We start from the raw sequence: 26,907 nt of genomic DNA, 5'->3' as shown, positions 1-26,907 counted from the left end.
GCCTTACCCACAATTAATTTTATTTAATCATTCCACTTCAAATCGTTCCGTATGCATACTCCCAGATATTTTACAGAAGTAACTGCTACCAGTGTTTGTTCCGTAATCATATAATCATACAATAAAGGATTCTTCTTTATATGTATTCGCAATACATTACATTTGTCTATTCAAGGGTCGGTTGCCACTCCCAGCAGCAAGAACCTATCTACTGCAGATCTCCCTGCATTTCGCTGCAATTTTCTAATGCAGCAAATTCTCTGTATACTACAGCATCATCCGCGGAAAGCCGCATGGAACTTCCGACACTATCTACCAGGTCATTTATATACACTCCTGGAAATGGAAAAAAGAACACATTGACACCGATGTGTCAGACCCACCATACTTGCTCTGGACACTGCGAGAGGGCTGTACAAGCAATGATCACACGCACGACACAGCGGACACACCAGGAACCGCGGTGTTGGCCGTCGAATGGCGTTAGCTGCGCAGCATTTGTGCACCGCCGCCGTCAGTGTCAGCCAGTTTGCCGTGGCATACGGAGCTCCAACGCAGTCTTTAACACTGGTAGCATGCCGCGACAGCGTGGACGTGAACCGTATGTGCTGCTGACGGACTTTGAGCGAGGGCGTATAGTGGGCATGCGGGAGGCCGGGTGGACGTACCGCCGAATTGCTCAACACGTGGGGCGTGAGGTCTCCACAGTACATCGATGTTGTCGCCAGTGGTCGGCGGAAGGTGCACGTGCCCGTCGACCTGGGACCGGACCGCAGCGACGCACGCATGCACGCCAAGACCGTAGGATCCTACTCAGTGCCGTAGGGGACCGCAGCGCCACTTCCCAGCAAATTAGGGACACTGTTGCTCCTGGGGTATCGGCGAGGACCATTCGCAACCGTCTCCATGAAGCTGGGCTACGGTCCCGCACACCGTTAGGCCGTCTTCCGCTCACGCCCCAACATCGTGCAGCCCGCCTCCAGTGGTGTCGCGACAGGCGTGAATGGAGGAACGAATGGAGACGTGTCGTCTTCAGCGATGAGAGTCGCTTTTGCCTTGGTGCCAATGATGGTCGTATGCGTGTTTGGCGCCGTGCAGGTGAGCGCCACAATGAGGACTGCATACGACCGAGGCACACAGGGCCAACACCCGGCATCATGGTGTGGGGAGCGATCTCCTACACTGGCCTTACACCTCTGGTGATCGTCGAGGGGACACTGAATAGTGCACGGTACATCCAAACCGTCATCGAACCCATCGTTCTACCATTCCTAGACCGGCAAGGGAACTTGCTGTTCCAACAGGACAATGCACGTCCGCATGTATCCCGTGCCACCCAACGTGCTCTAGAAGGTGTAAGTCAACTACCCTGGCCAGCAAGATCTCCGGATCTGTCCCCCATTGAGCATGTTGGGGACTGGATGAAGCGTCGTCACACGCGGTCTGCACGTCCAGCACGAACGCTGGTCCAACTCAGGCGCCAGGTGGAAATGGCATGGCAAGCCGTTCCACAGGACTACATCCAGCATCTCTACGATCGTCTCCACGGGAGAATAGCAGCCTGCATTGCTGCGAAAGGATATACACTGTACTAGTGCCGACATTGTGCATGCTCTGTTGCCTGTGTCTATGTGCCTGTGGTTCTGTCAGTGTGATCATGTGAAGTATCTGACCCCAGGAATGTGTCAATAAAGTTTCCTCTTCCTGGGACAATGAATTCACGGTGTTCTTATTTCAATTTCCAGGAGTGTATATTGTGAAAAGCAATGGCCGCATAACACTCCCCTGTAGTACGCCAGAGGTTACAATGAGAGCAACATGCTACGTTCTGTTTGCTAAAAACTCTTCAATCCAGCCACACAGCTGGTCTGATATTCCGTAGGCTCTTACTTTATTTATCAGGCGACAGTGCGGAACTGTATCGAACGCCATCTGGAAGTCAAGGAAAATGGCATCTACCTGGGAGCCTGTATCTAATATTTTCTGGGTCTCATGAACAAACAAAGCGAGTTCGGTCTCTCACGATCGCTGTTTCCGGAATCCATGTTGATTCCTACAAAGTAGGTTCTGGGTTTCCAGAAATGACATGAAACGCGAGCAAAAAACGTGTTTTAAAATTCTACAACAGATCTATGTCAGAGATATAGGGCCTATACTTTTGTACATCTGCTCGACGACCCTTCTTGAAAATTGGAACTACCTGTGCTCTTTACACAGGTAGAGCTTCGTCTTTCTCCTAGTTTGTGACATCACAATAGCATCAGGCAATAACAGATCGTTTCGGATCACGTGACGAAATAGTACTATTTAATGACTTTTAGGCTTCAGTTACATCAAAGTAACCGATATTTCGTGGGAATACTGAATGTAAATGCTATTTAAATGTTATAATCAATCAGAATAACAACAGTCCGAACCAAATTTTTAACACATGAAAATGGCCATTTATAGTCGGATATAGAGGGAGCGTTGCTCGCTATTTCTCCAGGAGACTTCCAACGACTTGTTGAGTTGATGCCACGTCGAGTTACTGCACCACGCCGAACAAATGCAGTTCCAAAGCGATATTGGGAGGAATCCCACGGCTTTTAAAGCCTCAGTGTATACAGAATAATATGCTTATAGCGTGTCTGTAATTGTGCAGTTGGGCCAAAAGCATTCGTTTATATCGTTGTTTAACTTGTCAATTAATTGGAATCTAACCTAAATACGTCACATTTGAAAACTGCTTTACAGCCGATACTGGGCAGTTATGAAAATAAAATATAAGGATAAAATTGTAATGAAATCTAGACCTTTAGCTGCTTACAGGCGTTGATAAATGGTGTCCTCGGTGGCTCAGTGGGATTGAGCATCTGCCATCTAAGCAGGAGCTCCCGGGTTTGAGACCCGGTCGGGACACACACGTTTCAACTGTCCCCGTTGATATTTGTCAACGCCTGTAAGCAGCTAAAGGCCTAGATTTCATTATAATATAATTCTACTAGAGCTACAAGATCACCAATGATATCTGTAGAGATACCAGCTTCATATAAATGTAAGGACATTTCTATCCATTCACTGGCAACCGGTCCTCCCGAATGTTAATATTTAGACAATTCGTGATGCCTGTGCTTTCTTTCTATTGTTTTCTTAATCGATAACACCACTATACGTTAGAATGGCTATTATAGAAATAATTTTTAATTCTGAAGTTTTAATGCAATCCAAGCCATTTAATTGACCATTGATTAGCAAAACTTTCATTCATCAGAGAGCCCTCCAGATTTACCCGTAGAAGATGCTAACATTTAGGTCGCCCATGATCATTTCAGTGGTCAAAATACCACACATAGTCTATACAGCACCATCAGATCAGTTCATAAACTTAAATATACAATGGAACATACAGTTCTCGGATGAACGCTCATTCAGTTTTATAGCAGCACGGTAAGTACGAATAATTTTTTGTCCGAAACAATGATTCCGAATGCGCTTTATACTGCTACGAGTTCTATGAACGCTGTCATGTATTTCATGCAGATGCAATTCATAGAAAGAAAAATGCAGAAGATTACAGTCACGTAAAATCTGCAACACATCGAGGCTCATAAAAACATTTCACTGCTACTTTTAACCAGTTGCCAGCAAGACATTTCTGTGATGCCTTCTTGTTTTCTTTTTCATATTGCAGTGAATAGAGCTGTCTTCCGCATTCGCGGAATTTGAACCCATGGCGTAAATTGTTCTAATGATGAATTTCTTTTAAATATTTCGTATGGTTTCTATTTCAAGATTAAATGCAGTTGTCACCTCCTCTTCATGTGTATAAGAATCGGTAAACAGTTAGGGCACACAACCGAATTCAGCACAATTTTATCCCATTAGTGTGACAAAATGTTTCAAGGGATGACATGAGATGTAGCCCAGAAGATACCAGATACCAGATTACTATCTCCACAGTGCGGGCCGTTGTGGCACAGCGGTTCTAGGCGCTTCAGTCCGGAACCGCGCGACTGCTACGGTCGCCGGTTGGAATCCTGCCTCTGGCATGCATGTGTGTGATGTCCTAAGCATAGCTAGGGGGGGGGGGGGGGTTTGGTTCTTTGTGGAAGGAGACCAGACATCTAGGTCATCGGTCTCATCGGAATAGGGAGGACGGGGAAGGAAGTCGGCCGTGCCCTTTCAAAGGAACCATCCCGGCATTTGCCTGGAGCGATTTAGGGAAATCACGGAAAACCTAAATCAGGATGGCCGGACGCGGGATTGAACCATCGTCCTCCCGAATGACTTAGCTAGGTTTAAGTAGTTCTAAATTCTAGGGCACTGATGACCTCAGATGTTAACAGCCACCACAGAGCATTACGTCTCTAAGTGCTAGGCTCGCGGTACAAAACAAAGTTTTGGAAGAAGGAAAAAGTCAATCGTTTGACAACAATTTGCAGCGCAGAAAATCTTACAGAGTTACTAAAGTGTTTAAAAATGTGTTCATCTTATAAAAGGAATAATTATTAAAATACATCACAATAAGTTCTAAATAGATAATTACCCCTGAAATGTCAGTGTCACTGGAGTCATAGCCTGAGTATCTTTATTGACTTGTATGCCATTATCGCACTATACCAAAGAAGGTAACTGATTCCATGGTCTATCTGTAACAGAACAAGAGATCTGTACCTGCTGTAGTGCCGAGAACGTTTTACCTGTAACGGCCAGCAATATGTGTAGTACGAATACTTACAAGTTTTATTATGTGTCGAAACAGATAAAATTTACTATACAACTACAGGAACTGTGTTTTATTTACATTACTGGGTGAGCGGGAAACGCCTGTGAAAACAGACCCGTGGTGTCGAGTGCCCGATCGGCCCGAACACCATCGTTTATCAGAGAAGTACTAAAGTATCCCCTCTGTAAGCTCCGATCACCGTCAAAAACCATCAGAATAACTACTATTAAATTTATTCTATATGATTTTTTCCTTTTTTTAGTGCATTTCGAAAGTTAATTAATGTTGAGACGCTGTCTGATTAACTTGGAAATGAAAGAGGTAGATGTTACAATTTTAATGTTAAATGAACGTCGGTGATAACCATTTACGTGCAGTTCAGTATCATTTGAGAGTAGTCATCTGAGTTATTGAGAGTACCAAAAATACTTTTCGTCGAATGATTTATACTACTTTTACATGAAAAAAGTTAGGCGAAATACTTTGCTGGCTATTAAAATTGCTACACCACGAAGATGACGTGCTACAGACGCGAAATTTAACCGACAGGAAGAGGATGCTGTGATATACAAATGATTAGCTTTGCAGAGCATTCACACATGCTTGGGGCCGGCGACGATACCTACAACGTGCTGACATGAGGAAAGTTTCCAACCGATTTCTCATACACAAACAGCAGTTGACCGGCGTTGCCTGGTGAAACGTTGTTGTGATGCCTTGTGTAATGAGGACAAATGCGTACCATCACGTTTCCGACTTTGATAAAGGTCGGATTGTAGCCTATCGCGATTGCGGTTTATCGTATTGCGACATTGCTGCTCATGTTGGTCGAGATCCAGTGACTGTTAGCAGAATATGGAGTCGGTGGGTTCAGTAGGGTAATACGGAACGCCGTGCTGGATCTCAACGGCCTCGTATCACAAGCACTCGAGATGACAGGCATCTTACCCGCATGGCTGTAACGGATCGTGCTGCCACGTCTCGATCCATGAGTCAACAGATGAGGACTTTTTCAAGACAACAACCATCTGCACGAACAGTTCGACGATGTTTGCAGCAGCATGGACTATCAACTCGGAGACCATGGCTGCGGTTATCCTTGACGCTGCATCACAGACAGGAGCGCCTGGGATGGTGTTCTCAACGACCAACCTGGGTGCACGAATGGCAAAACGTCATTTTTTCGGATCAATCCTGGTTCTGTTTAAAGCATCATGATGGTCACATCCGAGTTTGAAGACATCGTGGTGAACGCACACTGGAAGCGTGTATACGTCATCACCATACTGGCGTATCCCTCGGGGTGATGGCATGGGGTGCCATTGGTTACACGTCTCGGTCACCTCTTGTTCACATTGACGGCACTTTGAACAGTGGACGTTACATTTCAGATGTGTTACGACCGTAGCTCTACCCTTTATTCGATCCCTGCGAAACCCTACATTTCAACAGGACAATGCACGACCGCATGTTGCAGGTCCTTTACGGGCCTTTCTGGATACAGGCAATATTCGACTGCTGCCCTGGCCAGTACATTCTACAGATCTCTCACCAATTGAAAACGTCTGGTCAATGGTGGCCGAGGAACTGGCTCGTCACAATACGCCAGTCACTACTCTTGATGAACTGTGGTATCGTGTTGAAGCTGCATGGGCAGCTGTACCTGTGCACGCAATCCAAGCTCTGTTTGACTCAAGGCCCAGGCGTATCAAGGCCGTTATTACGGACAGAGGTGGTTGTTCGGGATACTGATTTCTCAGGATCTATGCACCCAAACTGCGTGAAAATGAAATCGCATGGCAGTTCTAGTATAATATATTTGTCCAAAGAATACCCGTTTATCATCTACATTTCTTCTTGGTGTGACAATTTTAATGGCCAGCAGTGTATATAGGGAATATTTTAAATGGAAAGTGACGTTTATTTAAGAGTCTGACTATATTTTTGCATGAATAATGCAGCTTATTTGTAACGTCAAGGCATAAATTAATGAAAACATTCTTCTGTGCCCAGGGTCTCATGTGCAAAAATAAGAAACAGTTAGTAGGATTTTACCACGGAGTAAAGGGATGTGACGCTGGAGACTTACGCTATACACTGTCTTAAACCCGCGCCACTATGTTAGTAGCCTCGCGCCATTACCAAACTACTCTTTACAATTGTTTCTTGTTCTTCATTTCTGTCGTATCCCCGCAACACTTGGTTTCCACTGAAGATCGAAAGGAACTAGTACACCGACCTAATATCGTTTGGCCGGCCGAAGTGGCTGTGCGGTTCTAGGCGCTACAAACCGCGAGACCGCTACGGTCGCAGGTTCGAATCCTGCCTCGGGCATGGATGTGTGTGATTTCCTTACTTTAACTAGTGATTTCCTTACATTAACTTCCTTACTTTAACTAGTTCTAAGTTCTAGGGGACTAATGACCTCAGAAGTTGAGTCCCATAGTGCTCAGAGCTATTTGAACCATTTGAACCTAATATAGTTTAGGGTCCCCGTGAGCATGCAGAAGTGCCGCAACACCACGTGCCATAAATTCGACTAATGTCTGAAGTAGTGTTGGCAGGAACTGACACCATGAATCCTACAAGGGTGTCCATAAAACCGAAAGAGTACGGGGGACTGGAGATCTCTTCTGAACAGCAGGTTGCAAGGCATCACAGATATGCTCAATAATGTTCATGTCTGGGGAGACTGGTGCTCAGCAGAAATGTTTAAACTCAGAATAGTGATCCTAGATCCCCTCTGCAGCAATTCTGCACGTGTGGAGTGGCACATTGTCCTGCTGGAATTGTCGAAGTCCGTCGGAATGCACAACGGGCATGCATGGATGCATGGGATCAGACAGGATGCTTATTACCTTATCAGCTGTCAGAGTTTTATCTAGACGTATCAGGGGTCCTATATCCCTCCAATCGCACATGCCCACTATAGAACCTCCACCAGCATCAACAACCCCGGCTGACATGCAGGGTCGATGGATTCATGCGGTTGCCTCCATACCCATACACGTCCATCCGCTCGATTCAACTTGAAACGAGACTCGTCCGACCAGGGAACATGTTTCCAGCCATCGACAGTCCAATATCCATATTGATGCCCCCAGGAGATGCGTAAAGCTTTACGTCGTGCAGTCATCAACGGTACACGAGTGGGCCTTCGGCTCCGAAAACCCATACCGATGATGTTTCATTAAAAGGTTCGCGCGCTGACATTTGTTGATGGCCCAGCACTGAAATCTGCATAAATTTGAGGAAGGGTTGCACTTCTGTCATGCTGAACGATTCTCTTCAGTCGTCGTTAGTTCCATTCTTGCAGGATCCTTTTCCGGCCGCAGTGATGTCGAGGATTTGATGTTTTACCGGATTCCTGATATTCATGGCACACTCGTGATATGGTCGTATGGAAAGTCCCCACTTCATCACTACCACGGAGATCCTGTGTCCCATCGCTCGTGCGCCGACTATAACACCACGTTAAAAGTTACTTAAACCCTGAAAACCAGGCATTATAGCAGCAGTAGCCGATCTAACAACTCCACCAGACACTTGTTGTCTTATATAGGCATTCCCGATCGAAGCGCCGTCTTCTGCCTCTTTATATATTTCTGTATTTGATACGCATGCCTATACCAGCTTCTTTGGCGCTTCAGTGTATACAGCAAATATAGCAATGCTTTCGTGAACAACACAGTGTCAGGAAGGCATTTTGAAAGTTTTTCTGGTCTTAAAGCAAACATTGATCAGTAGTACGAGGAAGTTGGCTTCGTTAATGAAACTTCCTTATTGTTACACTCTTAGAATAACCAAGAAACGAAGTAGCCTATACCATGTGAAAAGGCAGCTTTCGTAAGCCAGCATTTTCCTTGGTATGGAACGACGAAACTGATATTCTGTCTATGTTCTCCTCCCGAAAATGCTAAGAACATATTTTACTACGTTTGGAGGGTTTGCAATATTTACTTCTCCTAGGGTTCAACCAGAGAGCTGTTCGAGTTGTATTGATAGGAAATCTAAAGTCAAATTAAAAAAATAAAACAATTTCAGTAAAAGTAACCAACGAAATTAAAATCCGTTTACATAAAAGAAAATCTCGCTTGAACGAGTCTGCTTACGATTCAAATGCAGTTCCTTTACACTTAAGGATGTAATTGGAACGACTAGCAGTAAATGATGTAAACTGGCATTGTTTTTGAAAGCATTTACACCACACGCTAATGTTTGGGATTGCTAACATTGCGGACGCCAACTTCAAGTTTGTAATCTCATGACAACCCCCCCTTATTGCCCCTCTTTTGACATTGCACTACTCATGATGGCGTTACGCTCCGCAGTTATTTTATTTTGAGGTTGACTTATTCACTGTTTTCTTCTATGTCTTCTGGTGCTGGTAGCTGAGCGAACAGGACAGAATCCGCCATTGCTTTACATTATTATTAGAGGGTGAACTAATTGGATCTTACTTGCGATATTGATAGGCTAGAATAAAAGGCACTGATTTATCAATATTGTCGAATACAGCTATGAAAAGGGAATATGAAATTTAAGGTACAGAATTATATCTATTACGTGTTATTTTGTAACTTCCCTAAGAATACACTCACACATTTATATGCTTTCAGTCTGTTTAAGAAAAGATGTAATTTTATGTCTGTCAGGTTCATTTCCTGCAGGTGTAGCCCTAGAAGAAGGTATACTGTTATACATTGGCGAAACAAAATTTTACACCTGAAAGACGACGTCTATTTTGATCCGATGACGGTGTATGCCACCTGGGGAATAAGTGATGTACTGGTAATGTTTTCAGCGTCGTCTGACAACAGATAGCGTACTGGCATAGGAACCAGAGCGCCATTTGTGTCTGTTTTTTAATAGATAATGTTTACAGCCAGAAGGTTCAGTGTGATGCAGTCGTGTGAAGCAAGCAGGCAACCATGCCAGGGAGATGCACTCGTGATTCCTACAGCCAACTGAGTAATTTTTTGCACGGGGTCAGGTCGTGGTCTTCCGAGTGGTGGAATGGTCCTCTCGGAAAACTGCCGCAGACATTGGATGTGCTGCGTCAGTTGTGCAACGACGCTGCTGACGGCGGTCACGTAAACATGTTCGCACCCGTAGGCGAGGTACTAGATGTCCACGCAGCCAGGATCGTCGTATTGTTAGGTCAGCAGTGGCAGATAATGCAACTACCACACCACAGACGTGAGCCCAGACTTGTCAACACGAACTGTTGCGAACCGGTTATTACCAACGGGACTACAGGCACTCACATCTCTATCATCTTCCACTCACGTCACACCATCGATGTGCACGACTCGACTGGTTCCATCAGACGACCATTTGGAAGACGGAGTGGAGCGCCGTAATCTTCAGAGATAAAAGCACACTCTGCCTGCACGCAAGCATGGTCGTACGACGTAGACGTGGTGAGCACTGTCTCGTAGAGTGCATTCGTCCAACACGCACTGGCCCCATCTCAGGCCTCATGGTCTGGGGTGCGATAAGCTACAACTCTGTTTCACCTTTGGTGTTTCCGGAGGGCTCATTAACCACCGATTTACATGTTCATAATATTGTTAGACCCATTCTTTTGCCGTTCTTGTAACAGGAAGGTGAGGTGTTGTTCCAACAGGATAATGCTCGTCCACACACTGCCCGTGAAGTTCAACGTGCTGTGCAAGACGTTCAACAACTTCCCTGGCCAGCACGATCTCCACACTTTTCTCGAATAGAGCACGGGTGTGTGATATGGTGGTACGAGAAGTGACTCCTGCGACTTGTTTACCAAAAACTCGTACAGAACTGCATGAAGAGGTTGAGATGAGGTGGGATAATGCGATCTGTATGATCGGCTGAATGGCAGAGCCAGGGCCTGCGTTGCCACCCGTGCACGCTACACGACGTACTAGTACGGGTGTTTCAGCATGGGTTTATGCCTGGTACCTCAGAACCGCTTGTGCTATCGGTCTGTAAATGTCGTCCTTTCATGTAGTCCACGTGCACTGTTGCTACAACAAATCTTGAGTGAACTGGACTCCTGTAAAAGGATGAAGTAAATTTTTCCAGCAGTGTATAAAACAGGAGGCACGTCTAAGAATACATGGTTAATTTTTAACATCACGGGAGAGCCAGCTACCAGTCTTTGATGACTATAAAAGCTAATTTACTTAAGTCAAATTAAAATCTGCAGTGAAGAATAGTTGTTACTATAGAAACCTCTCGCGTAGCTTTTACATAAGAAACAAAATGTGAATGAGCTTTATTTCCGTTATCCCATGTCCTACTAGCTTCTTTAATACGCGGACTCCTCAATGTACTACCGCTTTGCCGCTCAGTGTTGGATAAATTGGTTAACTCAGTGAAGTTTAAATTGAAGCAATTAATTACTGTCGTCATTACGTAGTGTTCTGATTAAATACTGCTAATGTTTGCAACGACAACTCTAGTTATTAGCAGAGACAGTAAACGCTTCCAGAGACACACTCTAATTGAATTTAGTCCATAAAATGTTTCGGGTAACTTTTTTTTCTTGTCCATCTGCACTTCTCTTGTTAGCCACTGAGCAATCCGGATGCAATTAGACGTCATTGGTCGACGTGTTCACTTAATATTATTGTCGTACTGAATATACAACGAATATATTATCAGGGCAAGCGGCACAGGCTGACCTAAACTGTTATTCTGAAAGGAAATAATAATACTAAAGAAAACAAGTCACTCACTGCTTTAGTGCACTCATTTCTTAGTTGTAGTAACCCTGATGATTGTTTAAGCACTTACTCTTGTTTATTTCGTCTGTAATATCCTTTAAATTACGTTACACAGCATTATGTACCCATACTGAGTAGGAGTAAATCTGATACGAGCCGCGCGGGGTAACCGAGCGGTCTATGACGTCTTATTACGGCCCATGTAAGTTAGTTGCATTAAGTAGTGAATAATCCTAGGGACCGATGACCTCAGCAGAGTATTCCCACAGTCCTTACCACATGGTTCCAAATTTTTCTTGATATGAAAACACGCTTCTCAGCAAAGGTACTCGCATTGAGATATTGTTCTATAGGAATATGAGGAACACGAAGTCCTCAACGCGGATCAAAAATTTAAGTACGGTACTAGTATTTAAGGTTAGATAGTTAATTTATCACATCATCGTACAGTACAACGAGTGCTATTCTTCTGAGGACTTCCCCCTCCCGCGCTGGCGACACGAGAATCTGCCACACAATTTCTTGAATTTCTTCTGTAGATTCAAAGATTTACATACTAAAGAGAAGCGTATGTGATCGGCCGAGACATTTATGTAGGGTACGGAAATACACGGTCTCCATTTCTTATGAAGTTCAATGTTGTGTTTGCGTGAACATGTGTTACGTTTTTGAAAAAGTCTTCAGGAGAGGAAGCGGATTACTGAATAAGAAATTAGGGTGCTATTTAAAAAGGTTGAACGGACGTTCATTTCTTAGTAGGGAATAAAGTTACAGAGAAACCCTATTATGTCGAATAATTGGATATTTCCCACGAGCTTCACAAATTTATTTTTTGTTTCCTGCCGGTTTCGGTAACAGCGACCATCTTCACGTGAAGGAAGAAGCTGTACAGGAGATGCATATGCAGCTCAACACTCCACAAGATGTATTGAAAATCGCCAGAACCACGAAATGTGTAAACAACCACGTGTAACAAGACGTGATTTCGATACCAGCACATATGTCCCTCTAGTAACTAAACGACCTTTATTTTCTTTATCAGGATATGGAGAACAGTGGTTCAGGCCCTGTACCTGCAGTACTGGTTAGCAATAAAAGTGCCATTGTTGCAGTTATTTTATTCCGAATCTTTTATTTTACTTCTGGACAGCAATTTATGAGCTGTAGTCAGTCTAAATCGGCTCCCTTTAACTTTTCCGGGACAAATTTAAGATTTTGTTGTTGGCAAGAGTAGGGGGAACGCGAGAAATGTTAGATGTATATGCATAAGGAGTACGCTAATAGAAATAGTGGTTTCCACTATGTTCTGGAGGAATACACTCTCCCCTGTATCCGGACGAAAATTCACGCCAATGGGAAATATGTACGTGACCAAGGGGACTTTGAAGTAACTTCAGCGTCGGCTGAATTATGTGGGTGGAAAGTCTGAGATAGTTAGGTGATTAAGGATCCCAAAACAAGAAACCAGCATTAGAGTGCAACATCTCTTCGATGATGAGACCATTATGGACAGACCACACATACGGAACAGAAAAGTAACTGGAACGAAGTCAGTGGCTCATTTTTCAAACGAACCACCCTGACCTTTGCTGTAAGCATTTTAACACAAAAAAAGGAAAGTCGAATTTTGACTGGGTACTGGCGAAGGGTAGATCCGGCAACCTAATTGGAAAGGCTTTCCTGTTTCTCGCGCACAATCGCATATTTCCTTCGCAAAGTATGAGAGTCGGGTGTTTAAGCGTATCTGAGAAATGTAGGTGATGTGTGTGCAGTGGTCGCATGTTTGTGTTGTATGACGATGAGAAAAAGGAGAGGATGACACCCGGTGCTGCCAAATAGCCTATTGCTCTAGAATAGCACCAAAGGGGCTGCCGAGGTCAGCGTCCTCATTCGACGGGCGGTTCACCACGAACGGCGTCATGAGACCATACTACATGAGATACTGAGAAAAGTTTTGGAATTTAATCCAGGACAGTAGTGCAAAGTCTGGCGATCAGGGACTTCACACTACCATCCCTCCCACCCCCTCGCCGCGAAGGCAAAGAAAAAGCAGCTAACAGCAAGTGACGCAACAAAGTACTGTACTGGCTATGTGCCAGTGTTGGCTAACTTCGGTGATCTGACGGAAACCGCCATATTCTACATGAACAGGTAGTTGCCTTTATCATGTTAAGATAACTACAGGGTACATATTCTAGATTGTCCTATGTGTGTTTGCCCGCATACGTGGCTGAGAGGTCAGCATAGAATGCTGCCGTACAGAGAAGGTGGGTTCGATTCCAGGTACTCCCAAGGATTTTTCCTTGCTGTGGAGACTGGTTTGGTGTGCATTCACACTAGCGATGCCAGAAGAGATGCTTGACCGAGTCTGCATAATGGCCGGGAGAGCGGTGTGCCCACCATATGATCGTACAGTGTAGCGGCAGACGAGGAGCAGAGAGGACGCGTAGCAGAGCGGCAGCAGGACTTGTCTGATAAACTGTAAATTAGTTTATTCTTTGCTTTTTGTTCACATGCTTCTGCGCAGAAGTGAACTAGACGTGTGTATTTTACTGTTTTGGCTAGTGGTTAGAAAATCAATCGTAGTTTTTGTTGTTGCGTAAGTCCTGTGAATATCCTTGTGTAGTGCGGCTTCCTAGTGTAAATTTTCCGTCGCCAGAAACTCCGTCACGTCACTAAGTTTTAATTTTGTGCTACTAGCCAGGAAACAGTTTAGATCAGTGCATTCTAGGTTGAATATTTATCCCGTGCAATAACTTTTCTGCAAACAGAATCTGTAAATACGTCAACTTCATTAGAGAAATTTATTTCTGTTTAAGAGGCTGCGGTCGCAGAGTACAGTGACAAATCTGCACAGCAACTGTTACTGTTACTTTATCCTTCTTTGGTGTATTTTCAAGCTCAGTAGCGCCATTTGAGACCTTACATCTATTTTATATGCAGCACGATATGGCTAAGGACTGTGCTTGCTGTGAACGGATACAAGGCTGCTGTCCGTAAACAGCTGGAAGCTCCGTTGGCTACCATCGACAAGCTTCCAGCTAATGCTCAAAGTTGCGGTGACGTCGGGGCGCCAGTTACGAGACCTGCGACTTCTTTGGTGGCACTGGAATCTCCTGATGAACCGGACGTCTCTGCGGCTTCTGATACGCAACAAGTGACCGGTCCATCCACACTCCAGAGTGGCTGGCAGATAGCGGTGGGTTCGCTTCTCACTGGGCGGAAGGCGAAAAAGAAGCAGGCCGTGCGTCTGGCTCCCTGCATGTTAGCAACAGTGCTGATAATAACTATGAGCCAGGACGGGATGCCTCTCCTGTTGGGCCAGACGTCGATTTTTCTGCCCAGTCTGCACAAGGGTGGGTGTGATTGTCATTGGGAGCTCCAATGTTAGGCGGTTGATAGAGCCCCTCAGGGAGATAGCAACCAAGGCCGGAAAGAATTCCAGTGTGCATTCGGTATGTTTGCCGGGAGGTCTCATCCGTGATGTGGAGGAGGCGCTGCCGGCGGCCATCGAGCACACTGGGTGCAACCGGCTGCATGTAGTGGCACATGTCGGCACAAATGACGCCTGCCGCTTGGGTTCTGACGCAATCCTAGGCACCTTTCGGCAGCTGTCTGATCTGGCGAAGGCAACTAGCAACTCACGCGGGGGGCAGGCTAAGCTGTTTATTTGTAGCAACGTACCAGGGTTGATCGCGGTCCTCTGGTTTGGTGTGGAAGATCTAAACCAGACGGTCAGACTATTCTGCGACTGTATCGGATGCGAATTTATCGATCTCCGCTATCGGATGCGAGATTGTTGGGTTCCCCTTAATAGAGCAGGCGTGCACTACATGCAGGAAGCGGCTACTAGGGTAGCGGAGTACGTGTGGCTTGCACATAGGCCTTTTTTTAAGTTAGAGAACCTCTCCTTTGGAATCAAAGACGATTTGCCTGTTAAATCAGCCACAGAGACCTGATAGCATCTTGGTCCTTGCAGATCAGAGATAGAAAAGATTAATATGATTTTAGGAAACTGCAAGAGCATCCAACGAAAGGTACCAGAATTAGTATCGCTTACTGAAGGCTATAATGTACAAATAGTATTGGAAACAGAAAGAGGGTTGAAACCAGACGTCAGTGACAACGAAATCCTATATTGAGACTGGAATGCTTACCGTAACAATAGGTTAGTCGCCAATGGTGGCGGCGTGTTTATTGCTGTAAAAAAATCGTTAAAATCTAGCGGCCTTATCATGGGCTCCGAATATGAATTAATGTGGGTGAAACTGAGTTCCAAAGAACGGTCAAGAATGGTAATCAGATGCTGTTATAGATCACCTGGTCCAGGATATGTATTTGTAGACCGCTTTAGACAGAACCTGCACAGTATCATTAGTAATTTTCCTGATAATGTCGTTGCAATAGGGGGTGACTTCAACTTGCCAGGTATAGATTGGGAGTGTTATGCCACCAAAACTGGTGCCAGAGACAGCGAATCGTGTGGCATTGTTCTGGATGTCTTGTCCGAAAATTACCTTAAGAAGATAGTTAGAGAGCCAACTCGTGAGAATAACGTCTTAGGCTTCCTGGCAACAAACAAACCTGAACTTATCGAATGAGTTAACGTAGAGGAAGGTATCAGTGATCATAAGGCTGTGACATCATCTATGACGACGGGTCCTGCAAGAAATGTTAAGAAATCTAGGAAGATATATTTGCTCAGCAAGGGTGACAGGATACAAGTTTCAGCAGTCAGCGGTCAGCATCAAATATTCGGTGATGAGGACGATGATGTGGAGAACAAATGGAAAAAATTCAAAGGAATCGTTTAATACGCCCTAGACAAGTATGTTCCGAGTAAGCTTTTCAGGGATGGGAAAGATCCACCATGGTTTAATAGTCGTATTAGAAAAGTGCTGTGTAAACAAAGACCACTTCAAGAGAAGTAAAAACCTACCTGGCAAACAAAAGCTGAACGAAGCGAAAATGAGCGTTAGCAGAGCAATGAGAGAAGCGTTTAATGATTTTGAAAGAAAGACGTCAACCGACTTGAGTAAAAACCCTAAGCGATTTTGGTCGTATGTAAAATCATTGAGTGGACAAAATCATCCATTCATTCTCTCAGCGACCACACCGGCATCGAAACGTAAGATAAGAGAGAGAAGGCCGAAATACTGAACTCGGTCTTTCGAAGTTGTTTCACCACGGAAGATCGTAATACTGTCCCTCCTTTGAATCGTCGTACGAACATCGAAATGGCAGATATTGAGATAACCGGTAGTGGAAATGAAAAGCTCCTACAATCGCTTAGTATGGAAAGGCTTCAGGACCAGATGAGATACGTATAAGATTCTATAAAGATTATGCTAAAGAACTTTCTCCCCTTGTAGCAGTAATTTAATTTAGATCGCTTTAGCAAGGTAAGGTCCCTAACGCCTGGAAAAAAGCACTTGCCAGTCCCGTTTTTAAGAAAGGCCGTAAGACAGATCTACAGAATTATAGACCTATAACGTTGCATCAATCTGTTGTAGAAGTATGGAACATGTTTTATGCTCAAGAATTATGATGGTCTTGGAAAATGGACAGCTCCTCTTTAAAAATTAACATGGATTCTGCAAACAGAGATATTGCAAACTCAGCTCGCTCGGTTCCTCCATGAGATCCACAGAACAGTCAACAACGGCGCTTAGGCTGATGCGGTGATCCTTTATTTCAGTGAGGCATCTGACACCGTCCCGCATTGCCATTTAATGAGAAAAGTACCAGCTTGCGGAGTATCAGACAGACCTGCGATTGTTTTCAATACTTTCTTGAAGATAGATCTCAACACGTCGCTCTTAGCGGTACTAAATGGACAGATGTAAAGGTAACATCCGGAGTACCACAGAGAGGTGTGATAAGACCGTTGCTGTTTAGAAAGTGTCGGATCCTCTTTAACACTATCCGCAAATGATGCAGTTGTTTCTACCAAAGTAGCAACGTCAGAAGATAGTAAGAATTTGCAAAACGACCTGCAGAGAATTGATGAATAGTGCAGACTCTGGCACTTGATCCTGAACGTAAATAAATGTAACATATTGCGCATAAATAGCAAAATAAATCCACTACTGTATAGCTACACCAGGCGTAACTATCCAGAGCTACCTAAAGTGGAATGACCATATAAAACAGATAGTGGGAAAAGCCGACACCAGACTCAGATTCGTGGGAAGAATCTTAAAGAAATGTAACTTTTCCACCAAAGAAGTGGATAATAAGGCGCTTGTTCACCAGATTCTTGTGTATTGTTCGTCTGTCTCGGATCCCTATCAGATAGGACTGATAGAGGAGATAGAGAAGATCCAACGAAGAGCGGCGCGTTTCGTCATGGGATCGTTTAGCTGGGGAGAGAACGTTACGGAAATGCTAAACAAACTCCACTGACAGACATTACAAGAGAGGCTTTGTGCATCACAGAGAGATCTACTATTTAAATTTCGAGGGCACCACTTTTCAGGAGGAGTCAGACTACAGATTACTTTTCCCAACATACATCTCGCGTAAAGACCACGATCAAAAAATTCGATAAATTAGAGCCAATACAGAGGCTTACCGACAATCCTCCTTCCCACGCACTGTCAGCGAGTGGAACAGGATTGGACGTATCAGACAGTGGTATCGGAAGTACCGTCCGCCACACACCATAGAAGTATGATATAGATGTAGATGTACATATCACATCCGCATGCAGCTGTAGAGGCGGGCGGTAGACATTCCTTGGGACTTGACAACCTGGACGAGGAATGGAACGTGTTTTTAAATGCCACTAGCCCGAATGTGAGTCTTAAACACTGTATCCATGTTCCAGTTCGCCCTGGTACGACCTGGTGACGATACAACCATATGTTCTGTCGCACTTCAACCATAGTAGGACATTGCGCCACAAATATCGGCTTTCTTCGTGATCGCTTGTGCGAAGATCCACTACCGCTTGAATGGCTGGCTTTCGTTAGAGTGGGCATCTTCCTAACAAATCTCTAGCGTGTTCCTTTCACATGTATTACAGAGCAGGAGCTAAATCCACAACGGTTCTAAAACTACTTCGGAACTCGATTAAAAAATCTGTTCTCTTGGTGAAGGTGAAGTTGAATGAAAGACTTTACTTCTCTTATTGCAAAGTACGCACCTGACATTCGTAAGTGCCGTTGTCCCTCTTCTGGACGTATTGTATCTGCAGTGTCCAGTCTTCTCGGTTGTTGAAGCTAGTTACCTGGAAGCGGTCGTCGTTGGTGTACGTGTAGAGGCCCGAGGACAGGATGTGCCAGTCTCGCCTCCTCACCCACGAGACCTGTAACACACGCTGACAGGTTCTAGCACCGTTACTTCCTATCCGAAGGCTAAAGACTAGGAAACGGTTCAAATAGTGTTATGGTCGGTGTTCCGAAGAAATATCGAAAGAATAAACAATAATTCCCAGATGGCCCAGATACGTATCTGAAGTAGTTATACCCTGTTAAGTTAGAGCTACATTACAAATCAGAACACTGGAATCGTTTTCTTATTAGGTACATTACCCTCCATAAGTTTGGAATTACCTAGTAATTATAGACAATGGAAAGAAAATACAGTATAAAAATGCATTTTGTTGTTCCCAAATGTTTATTAAGCTCAAATAATACGCAGAAAGATGCAACAATTAAATTTTTTTTGATTCCACAAAATAGCTACCCTTCGCTTTCATCAGTGCCTTACACACTCTCGGCATGCGCTGCTTCAGTTTTGCCAAGGTTTCAGTTGGAAATAATCTCCATTCTTGCTGCAGCACCTCCCACAATTGTGACCCACTCATGATTTCCCATTTTCGAATCCTCCTGTCCAATTCATCCCACAGCAGCTCGATTGGGTTACAGTCAGGGGATTGGGGCGGCCATTCCATGTTTTTCAATATTTTACGAACGTCTAGAGACTTCAAATACTTTTGACACAAGCGAGACGTATGTTTCAGGTCGTTTTGCTGCAAGACGAAAACCTACAAACCTTTTCCCAATCAGACGCAAACCAGGTGTCTTAGTTCATTTTTCCATCTCCGACTTTATTCCTTGCATAGGATCCCCATACCATCACAGAACCCCCCCCCCCCCCCCCCCATGCTTTACAGTTGAGGTTCAAGCGTTCATGGGGTAAACAGCTTAATAATTGTTGCCGTTTACTTGCAAATATTTCGAACTTGGATTCATCAGTGAATATAACTGTCCAATTTTGGTGTGTCTTAGCCCACCGAAGACCTTTCTTCTTGTTAACAGGGCGCAATAGTGGTTTCCTTGTTGCTACATAACCTCAGAGGTTGTTACCTGCCATGCGTTGTTTCCCTGTTGACTCACTCACCGGTGTATCGCTCGTTTCGTTTAGCTCAGCAGTCAATTCACGGGCAGTTTTTAATCTGTTACATTTTCTGGTCACTGCCAAATACTTTTCCTGGCGTTCTGATATTTTCCTGGGTGCTCCTGAGCGAGGACGATCTACATAGGAGTCTGTTTCTCGATGCAGGTTCATGGTTATGACAACTCCGCTGATGGAAATCATCAGTTTCTTTACTATTTGTCGGACACTATTGCCTTCTTGGTGCAAAGTGATTATCATTACCCTTGATTCATAAGGAATCTGGCACTATGGGGCAATTTTCAATTACTATCGCGGCGTGTTATACCTTTATGCAAACGCAACTACAAGTGAACAGAAATGTTAACAACGTATTTCTACAAGGCCATGCAGTCTACTCGCGCCACCTGGAGTTTTTAGTAGAACCGCTGGGACAAGTAACGTCGGTTACACAAAACGGAATTAGATGTTTCAGTATGTATGTATACGTACAATAATTAAGTGTACAATACTGTATGTGCCATTATTAACCGTTATTTGAGCTTGCTCTTCCGTATTCTAATCAATAACTTACATAGACCACTTCCATCTTGCTCCGTTGTAATACAGAGCATGGTGTTTCCAAACTTATGGAGGACAGTGTACCTTATATCCAACTTCCAAATTGAACACAAAGGTTTAAGTGGTGCCTCACAGCTGATAAATATTTCATGAAGCTCACCAGAATAATCTAATGCCTGAAGACACACTTTTTTTGAACTACCAGTTTCATTCACAGGGATCGTTATGAGGCACCCGAATAACAGAGGAAAATCATAAACAGCATTTGGTTTTGTTATGGAAATAAACAAAATGAGATATGCCTCTATCATAAATATGACACATTTACATAAACAATAAAAGGATAAGCAAACGCTACGGTCGCAGGTTCGAATCCTGCCTCGGGCGTGGATGTGAGTGATGTCCTTAGGTTAGTTAGGTTTAAGTACTTGTAAGTTCTAGGGGACTTACCACTTCAGATGCTCAGTCCCATAGTGCTCACAGCCATTTGAACCATTTATCTCGCGTGTGCATTAACTTGTGTTCTTGTACCATTAGTCACTTAATTATGCTACTTAGACGAACGTATTCCAGAAATTTCATTACTCTGTATTTATTAATTTTTAGTGTGGCGCTTTTTTCGCCGTCAGTGGAGTTGATAAGAGGCATTGACTTATAATTTGTGCTTTATATGAATTTTTTTAGTGTGCTTCTCGTATTCCTGGTTTCAGTTTGGGAGGTATGTTTTCATCAAGCCCATAGTTTCGCTTTTTTCTGGCCATTATAACAGAACAGCATTGAGTAGAATCGGCAGAATGAGGAATGAGAACGGAAACCGATACAGTGAAAGAGAAGTGCATGCACGAGGCCATAGAAAAGTTAAGTTCAAGACGTTACGTGCATGTTTGGTCTTTTACAGGATACCGATAGAAGCCCATGAAATGACAGTAAGAGACAGCAGACCTAGAGGAAGTCCTACAGACAGGTGGATCGTTCGATTGAAGGAGTGTGTGATGAAGAGGGGAGAAGATGAAGACGTAATGGAGAGAGAAATTTGGTGGTAGGACAGGAAAAATGGAAATGATTGCGTTGCAAACGAACCCAACCAGAGATTGTGGAATATGACTATGACAGCCGTGATGTGATAGAAATACAGTAGAAGAAGAATGGGTAGCTTTGAGGGATGAAGTAGTGAAGGCAGCAGAGGATCAAGTAGGTAAAAAGATGAGGGCTAGTAGAAAACCTTGGGTAACAGAAGAAATATTGAATTTAATTGATGAAAGGAGAAAATATAAAAATGCAGTAAATGAAGAAGGTAAAAAGGAATACAAACGTCTCAAAAATGAGATCGACAGCAAGTGCAAAATGGCTAAGCAGGGATGGCAAGAGGACAAATGTAAGGATATAGAGGCTTATCTCACTAGGGATAAGATAGATACTGCCTACAGGGAAATTAAAGAGACCTTTGGAGATAAGAGAACCACTTGTATGAACATCAAGAGCTCAGATGGAAACCCAATTCTAAGCAAAGAAGGGAAACAAAAAGGTGGAAGGAGTATATAGAGGGTCTATACAAGTGCGATGTACTTGAGGACAATATTATGGAAATGGAAGAGGATGTAGATGAAGATGAAATGGGAGATATGATATTGCGTGAAGAATTTGACAGAGCACTGAAAGATCTGAGTCGAAACAAGGCCCCCGGAGTAGACAACATTCCATTGGAACTACTGACGGCCTTGGGAGAGCCAGTCCTGCCAAAACTCTACAATCTGGTGAGCAAGATGTATGAGACAGGCGAAATACCCTCAGACTTCAAGAAGAATATAATAATTCCAATCCCAAAGAAAGCAGGTGTTGACAGATGTGAAAATTACCGAACAATCAGTTTAATAAGCCACAGCTGCAAAATATTAACACGAATTCTTTACAGACGAATGGAAAAACTAGTAGAAGCCGACCTCGGGGAAGATCAGTTTGGATTCCGTAGAAACACTGGAACACATGAGGCAATACTGACCTTACGACTTATCTTAGAAGAAAGATTAAGGAAAGGCAAACCTACGTTTCTAGCATTTGTAGACTTAGAGAAAGCTTTTGACAATGTTGACTGGAATACTCTCTTTCAAATTCTAAAGGTGGCAGGGGTAAAATACAGGGAGCGAAAGGCTATTTACAATTTGTACAGAAACCAGATGGCAGTTATAAGAGTCGAGGGACATGAAAGGGAGGCAGTGGTTGAGAAGGGAGTGAGACAGGGTAGTAACCTCTCCCCGATGTTATTCAATCTGTATACTGAGCAAGCAGTAAAGGAAACAAAAGAAAATTTCGGAGTAGGTATCAAAGTCCATGGAGAAGAAATAAAAACTTTGAGGTTCGCCGACGACATTGTAATTCTGTCAGAGACAGCAAAGGACTTGGAAGAGCAGTTGAATGGAGTGGACAGTGTCCTGAAAGGAGGATATAAGATGAACATTAACAAAAGCAAAACGAGGATAATGGAATGTAGTCAAATTAAGTCGGGTGATGCTGAAGGAATTAGATTAGGAAATGAGACACATAAAGTAGTAAAGGAGTTTTGCTATTTGGGGAGCAAAATAACTGATGATGGTCGAAGTAGAGAGGATATAAAATGTAGACTGGCAATGGCAAGGAAAGCTTTTCTGAAGAAGAGAAATTTGTTAACATTGAGTATAGATTTAAGTGTCAGGAAGTCATTTCTGAAAGTATTTGTATTGAGTGTAGCCATGTATGGAAGTGAAACATGGACGATAAATAGTTTGGACAAGAAGAGAATAGAAGCTTTCTAAATGGGGTGCTACAGAAGAATGCTGAAGATTAGATGGGTAGATCACATAACTAATGAGGAGGTATTGAATAGGGTTGGGGAGAAGAGGAGTTCGTGGCACAACTTGACCAGAGGAAGGGATCGGTTGGTAGGATATGTTCTGAGGCATAAGCGGTGTGGCCGCGATCAGAGGAATTGTATCGAGGAAAAATCTATGCCCCGATCGGCGATTGAAACCGGTACTTCCAGCGCCAGAATTTAGTGCTCTAAACACTGTACATCATGGGCAGTACTTACTTGTTTTTATATATTACGTTTTTACTTCTTTTTGAGTGTACTCCACAATGCCTCTCCGTTATTAAAAGTAAATTGATGATTTAGGTTTTTCATGTGTTCAGTTCACTTAAAATATGTTGGTTATTAACGTAATCAGTTTTGGGAGCAACATGAAAGAAGTTCATACTTTTACTTCCTCGTATCTTGCGTTTCCGCTTAAAAGAACTATACAGACTACTATTTTACAGACGTCGTAGTATTATGTATGTCAAGTACATCGGCGTGATTTATCACGCAAGTATATTATTAATCGCGTTAGAGTGACGTCGCATTTCGGTTATTTTCATGAAAATGAGATAAAATACTGTTCACACTTCTCCGCACTTGTGCAGAAATCTATGTGCTAAAAAAAAAAATTGATGAATTTAGAACGGGATTACCAAAGTCTCCGATTCCATCCCTCACTTTTACCAACGACGTCATAGATTTGGCGGAAATTGCTGTTCGAAACGTTTCCAATACGGTGCCTATAATGTCACTACATACACACGGTACCTAACACGAAAATACGTACAAACAAGACAGTAACATCTGCCTCCAAAAATACAATCAAACTAATGCGGCAGCCGCTGGAAATTTTCGGTTAGGGGACAAGCTAAATATAACAGTGGAAAAAGACGCACCACGATCCCAAAACACAAAATGAACAAAAAAAATTACAAAATGTTCAGGAATCAGACACTTCCCTTGACCAATATAGGTCAACCATAACTATTGATACGCAAAAAATTACCACCTACAACTACGAAAAACAAAACCAAAGCCACAACACCTCAAAAATTCAGAAGCCAAACATCCCTACGTAAATTAAAACACATTCAATATGCAATAAATACACAAAAATCACAACAAGACGACATCTACAAACACAATCAACTCATAAGCTCCACGCTGTAATGACGTCGTACACCACAACACCCTTATGTCCTGGGTCAAAGTAGACAGGTGTTATCTGGGCTTCCGTTGACCCCTTATATCTTATTTATAAAAGAGTCACATGAAAACTGTTGTGATGTCTACGAGTAAACGACATGCTTAAGAGATGCACCGGTGCAGTCTTTGAGAAGCCGATATTCGTGTTTGTGTTTAGTGTGGTACCACGTTGTGGGGCCTTCGGTGGCGGTACTCACCGCGTGCTCACCCAGGTTCTTGACGCGGCAGTGCAGGTAAGCCGTGGCTCCCAGCTGCGCCGTCACATTTGTCACTAGCCCGGAGTCGAACTCTGGTTCCGGAGGACCGGAGGGCTGTCTCAGCAGAGGCCGGGGTGTCGAATGGAACTCGCCCAGGAAGTCACCTGTTCATTACGAGAAAGTAACCAGTACCACATAGCGCTGCAGTTACGACATAAAGAACCAAAATGTATGCAACGTTTTGATTTCGCTATCATTCATGAGACCACAAGGATCCTGCAGCTACATTTATATACGAACATAGGCACAAAAAAAGCTTGCAGAGCACATGGCTGCCGGTGAGACTGTTGTGAGGAGTGTTATGGTGCAACCGTGTGCCATGTTTATTAAAAAAAGGTATGTGCATACTGTGTGTATTTAGGTATTTCGTGAATTTTTACAAAGAATAAAAGAATCTGAAGAAAGGAGATATCGTTCATCGTCCACGCATTTTAGGAAGAGAAACATGTCACTGACGACAGTTACAGCTTAATGACACAAGTGTAGCAATATAAAGATAGGCCTAGTGTAATGAAACAGGCAAGTGCAATCAAATAAACCAGTTCTCGAGTAGTATTTGCGATTGGTTGTGGTCTCCCTCCACAATTTTTCTTTGAACTACAAATACTGAATTCAGCAAAAATCTATATGGATAAAATTAGTTGAGACTTTCAGACTCTGTGCGAAAGTGCAAGTACAAACTACGACGAGAAGTAGTGTCTTTTTCCGATGGAAATACGAATTGTGTGAGAAAAATAATGAGACTGATGTTTTATCTACCAAAGTTTTATTTCTTTTTCAAACAACAACTATGTCACCTTCAAATGAGTTCCCTCCGGGAGCCATACTCGGACCGAGGCGTTGTTCCTATTCTCGGCAGCAGAGCTGAAATGCATCAACTGGTAGGGCGCTTTAACTGGTAGGGGGCATTCTTTTGATTGTCATCCAGAGTCTCAAATGACGCCCTTTTAAGACATTTTTCCACCTTGGGAAAAGAAAAAAGTCGCAAGGACTGAGATCTACATCTAAATCCATACTCCGCAAGCCACCTGACGGTGTGTGGCGGAGGGTTGAGACAGAGCAGGTGTACAGGGGGCATGTGAAAAAACAGGAACGCCTTTTGAGATCAAAAATTTCGCGATGGAAGTGGCCGTGTAATCTCACCCGATTCAACACTTTCCCGAGCCTTTCGAGGACCTCTTTGTAAAACACTTGATGAGCAGTTTGTCCTGGAGGAACAACACATTTATGCGCAACACCCATACTGTCAAAGAACCAACTCAGCCTTGTTTTGATCTTTGATTTGCTTATTCGATCTTTTTCCGTTTGAGGAGATGTCTCAGTGTGCCTTTTCCCACTTTGCCAAGTTGTCTCAGGATCTTACTCAGAAATCGAGGACTCATCACCTGTGATCACACGGCTGCACCATTCATGGTCATTGGCAACCTTTCAATTATATCAACACAAACATTATTTCTATCGTCCTTTCGCTCAGTTGTGAGGTTTTTCGGACCATTTAGACACAAACCTTTCGCATGTGCAAATTTTGTATAGGTTTGATGTAGGGTAAAAGTGTATGAGTTCAACAGGTCACCCGTCATCCTTATTGTAAAACGTCAGCCTGGTCCCACAGGAGCATGCACATGTACGGCATTTTCGTCTGGTTTTTGAAGTTGAAGGTCTCCCTGAGCGAGGTTCATCTTCAACATGTTCCTGACCTTCCAAAAATGGTTTATGCTAGTGAAAAAGTTGTGCTTTTGATGTAGTATATTCCCCATAGCCCTGTATCAACATTTTGAAGGTCATAATCATGAATACCCTAAGTTTAACACAAAACTTTGTTGCAGAACGTTTTTCTAAAGTACTCATTTCCATTCTCGTAACACACAACAAAACTCACTGATGGCCTCTCAAAAGTCACGTTATGGTTGTACGGAACTGAAACTTGGACTGAGCATCTGAAAGGGATGAGCACAAAGGTCTACACAAGTACGTGAAACAACATAGCGTTGCCAGATCGCTCACAGCGTAGCCAGTCTCATTACTTTTCTCCCGTAGATGTTCATCTACATAAATACTCTGCTAACTACTGTGAAGCGCCTAGCAGTTTGTTACAGCTTCTTACTGGTCCGATCACGTATAGATTTCAGTGAGAACGAATGTGACTTTGTGCGCTGTAATTATATCCAATGTGGCCTTCGCAGTCGCTACGGTACTGGTACTTACTGGGTTGTAGGACACTCTAAGACAAGAAAAGACTCACCACGACGTAATTATTATTATCGGAATCCCACTGACTGCAGTAGAACTGACTTCAGC

General features: G+C 43.6%; 1 protein-coding gene across 1 annotated transcript in view; it reads right to left on the bottom strand.

Annotated features, from left to right (window-relative positions):
- The window catches only part of LOC126272377 (opioid-binding protein/cell adhesion molecule-like), a 256,864-nt gene that overhangs the window by 66,741 nt on the left and 163,216 nt on the right, over positions 1-26,907 (bottom strand). Inside the window, exons 4-5 of the mRNA XM_049975191.1 lie at positions 24,550-24,713; positions 18,563-18,724 (exon numbers count right to left, since the gene is read on the bottom strand). Coding sequence (XP_049831148.1) covers positions 18,563-18,724; positions 24,550-24,713 — 326 coding nt within the window. The remainder of the gene's footprint in view (positions 1-18,562; positions 18,725-24,549; positions 24,714-26,907) is intronic.

Source organism: Schistocerca gregaria, chromosome 5 (assembly GCF_023897955.1).
Source record: "Schistocerca gregaria isolate iqSchGreg1 chromosome 5, iqSchGreg1.2, whole genome shotgun sequence".
Classification (NCBI taxonomy): domain Eukaryota; kingdom Metazoa; phylum Arthropoda; class Insecta; order Orthoptera; family Acrididae; genus Schistocerca; species Schistocerca gregaria.
This window is presented reverse-complemented; position numbering and strand designations above follow the sequence as displayed.